Source organism: Octopus bimaculoides, chromosome 23 (genome assembly GCF_001194135.2).
Source record: "Octopus bimaculoides isolate UCB-OBI-ISO-001 chromosome 23, ASM119413v2, whole genome shotgun sequence".
Taxonomy (NCBI): domain Eukaryota; kingdom Metazoa; phylum Mollusca; class Cephalopoda; order Octopoda; family Octopodidae; genus Octopus; species Octopus bimaculoides.
The window spans coordinates 33,476,943-33,478,925 of NC_069003.1; the positions used below are offsets into that span (position 1 = coordinate 33,476,943).

General features: G+C 40.9%; 1 protein-coding gene across 1 annotated transcript in view; it reads left to right on the plus strand.

Annotated features, from left to right (window-relative positions):
- The window catches only part of LOC106875494 (bone morphogenetic protein 7), a 24,302-nt gene extending 22,326 nt beyond the window's left edge, over nucleotides 1–1,976 (plus strand). The window contains 3 exon segments of the mRNA XM_052975888.1: nucleotides 1–106; nucleotides 593–660; nucleotides 1,659–1,976. The exon segment at nucleotides 1–106 is cut by the window's left edge and continues 5 nt beyond it. Of these exon segments, the coding sequence (XP_052831848.1) occupies nucleotides 1–106; nucleotides 593–660; nucleotides 1,659–1,919 (435 nt within the window). The 3' untranslated portion in view covers nucleotides 1,920–1,976.
- Nucleotides 1,977–1,983: the final 7 nt, after the last annotated feature.

The following is a 1,983-nucleotide window of genomic DNA, read 5'->3' on the forward strand; positions in this document are numbered from 1 at the left end:
AGTCAACAGCTTCATGTACGACGAACACGTTCTGCACGCCGGCAAATGGATACTCGTACAGCAGTCTCACATCGGGATGATTCTCACTGGACGTGGAGACGAACACGTTAGTTATTTATTTTCTATGCCATGTTTTTCATTGAGGTTACAGTCATGTGACAAAAGTCATATGGTGGCCCATTATTTAGACCAGAGGTTCCCAACCTTATCTTGGGTTTTGTAATCTTGTGAGCTACATGGCACTCTCAATAGTGCCAGAGCACCAAAAAGCATCCAGTACATGGTGTAAAATGGTTGGTATTAGGAAGGGCATCAAGCCATAGAAACCATATCAAAGCAGACACTGGAGTGCGATGCAGTCCTAGAACCCAGCAGATCTTTGTCAAACTGTCCAACTCACGTCAGTACAGAACATGGATATTAAATGACAATGATGATGGTCTATTGAAATATTGGCAGTGGACAACAGAAGTGGATTGGTCAGTTGGTCATGTGAGCCTACCATCCTATGATAATAATAATAATATTGGTGATTATCAATGTCTTGTTCTACACGTTTCACTCTCTCTCTCTCTCTTCTCTTCTCTTCTAGGACGTTATGTACGACCAGTCTGTCGAAGAAAGACGATGTATGTTGACTTTGAAGATTTAGGCTGGCAGGTGAGATTAAAGATTTGTGTGTGTCTGTCATTAACCATTAGTCTTCTCTTTCAATATATCCAACCTTCTAGATAATTTGGTGCCTAGAGGAGTGATACCAATCCATTTTAGCTTGGCATCATGATCTTTTAGGTTTTATGGTTAAGACGTTTGCTTCCAAACCATTTGGTTTCTGGTTCAGTCCTGCTGTGCATCACCTTGGACATGTAGAAGTCAAGGCCATGGCTTCATCAGATATATCAAGGCTCGGGACTTAAGTACATGGTCAAATTGTCCTCCATAATTTAATGTACTGGGTGAGAATAATAATTTAAATGGTATGATAAATGAAATAATTGATATAACAAATAAAATGTAATAGAAACCATGCCACATGTGAATAACCACGCTGCATGTTAGTAACTGCGCCACATGTGAGTAACCAATCCATGTATGAGTAACCACGCCACGTGAGTAATCATGTTACATGTTAGTAACTATGCAGCTCTTCTTCAAAACCCTGCTCTGACTCCCTTCTTGTGTACTTTAATCTCTCATCCCCTAGCATAATGCTGACCCCCACCTCCCAATCTCCCCTGGGATTTGTAGATTTGTGAGATGCATGGTGATCTCAGTAGTGCTGGTGGCACAAAAAAAAACCCCCGATTCAATGCATGTTTCAAAGTGGTTGGTGTTAAGAAGGGTTTCCAACCGTAGAAACCCTGCCAGTGTTGACACCAGAGCATGATGCTGTCCTTGGACTCATGGGATTTGGTCAAACCATCCAACCCATTCCAGCATGGAATATGGACATAAAATAATGATGATGATGATGATGATGATAAAGAGATACACCTGTTATCAATATTGGAGATTGATTTTGTCAAGTATTTCTTTCCTTTCTTTCTCTGTCCACTACAAATTTCTGGCCCCTTTCCTATGTAAGGAATCAATTAAAAGACATAATTATTTCTTCATTTGCCTTTTTCTTTATTTTCTCCTTTTTTTTTCCCCCACAGAGTTGGATCATTGCACCTGAGGGTTACTCTGCATTCTACTGCGACGGCGACTGCATATTTCCACTCGGTCTGAATATGAACGCCACAAATCATGCCATTGTACAACTGTTGCTTCACACAGTGAAATCTCAGACAATGCCTAAGCCATGCTGTTCCCCTACCAAACTGAGTGCCATCTCTGTGCTCTACTTTGATGATAATTCCAATGTCATTCTCAAGAAATATCGAAGTATGAAGGTGAAGGCTTGTGGCTGTCACTAGTGTTCACCCCATACCTCTACGTCTTGTAACACTGTATTGCACACACACACACACATTCATTGGA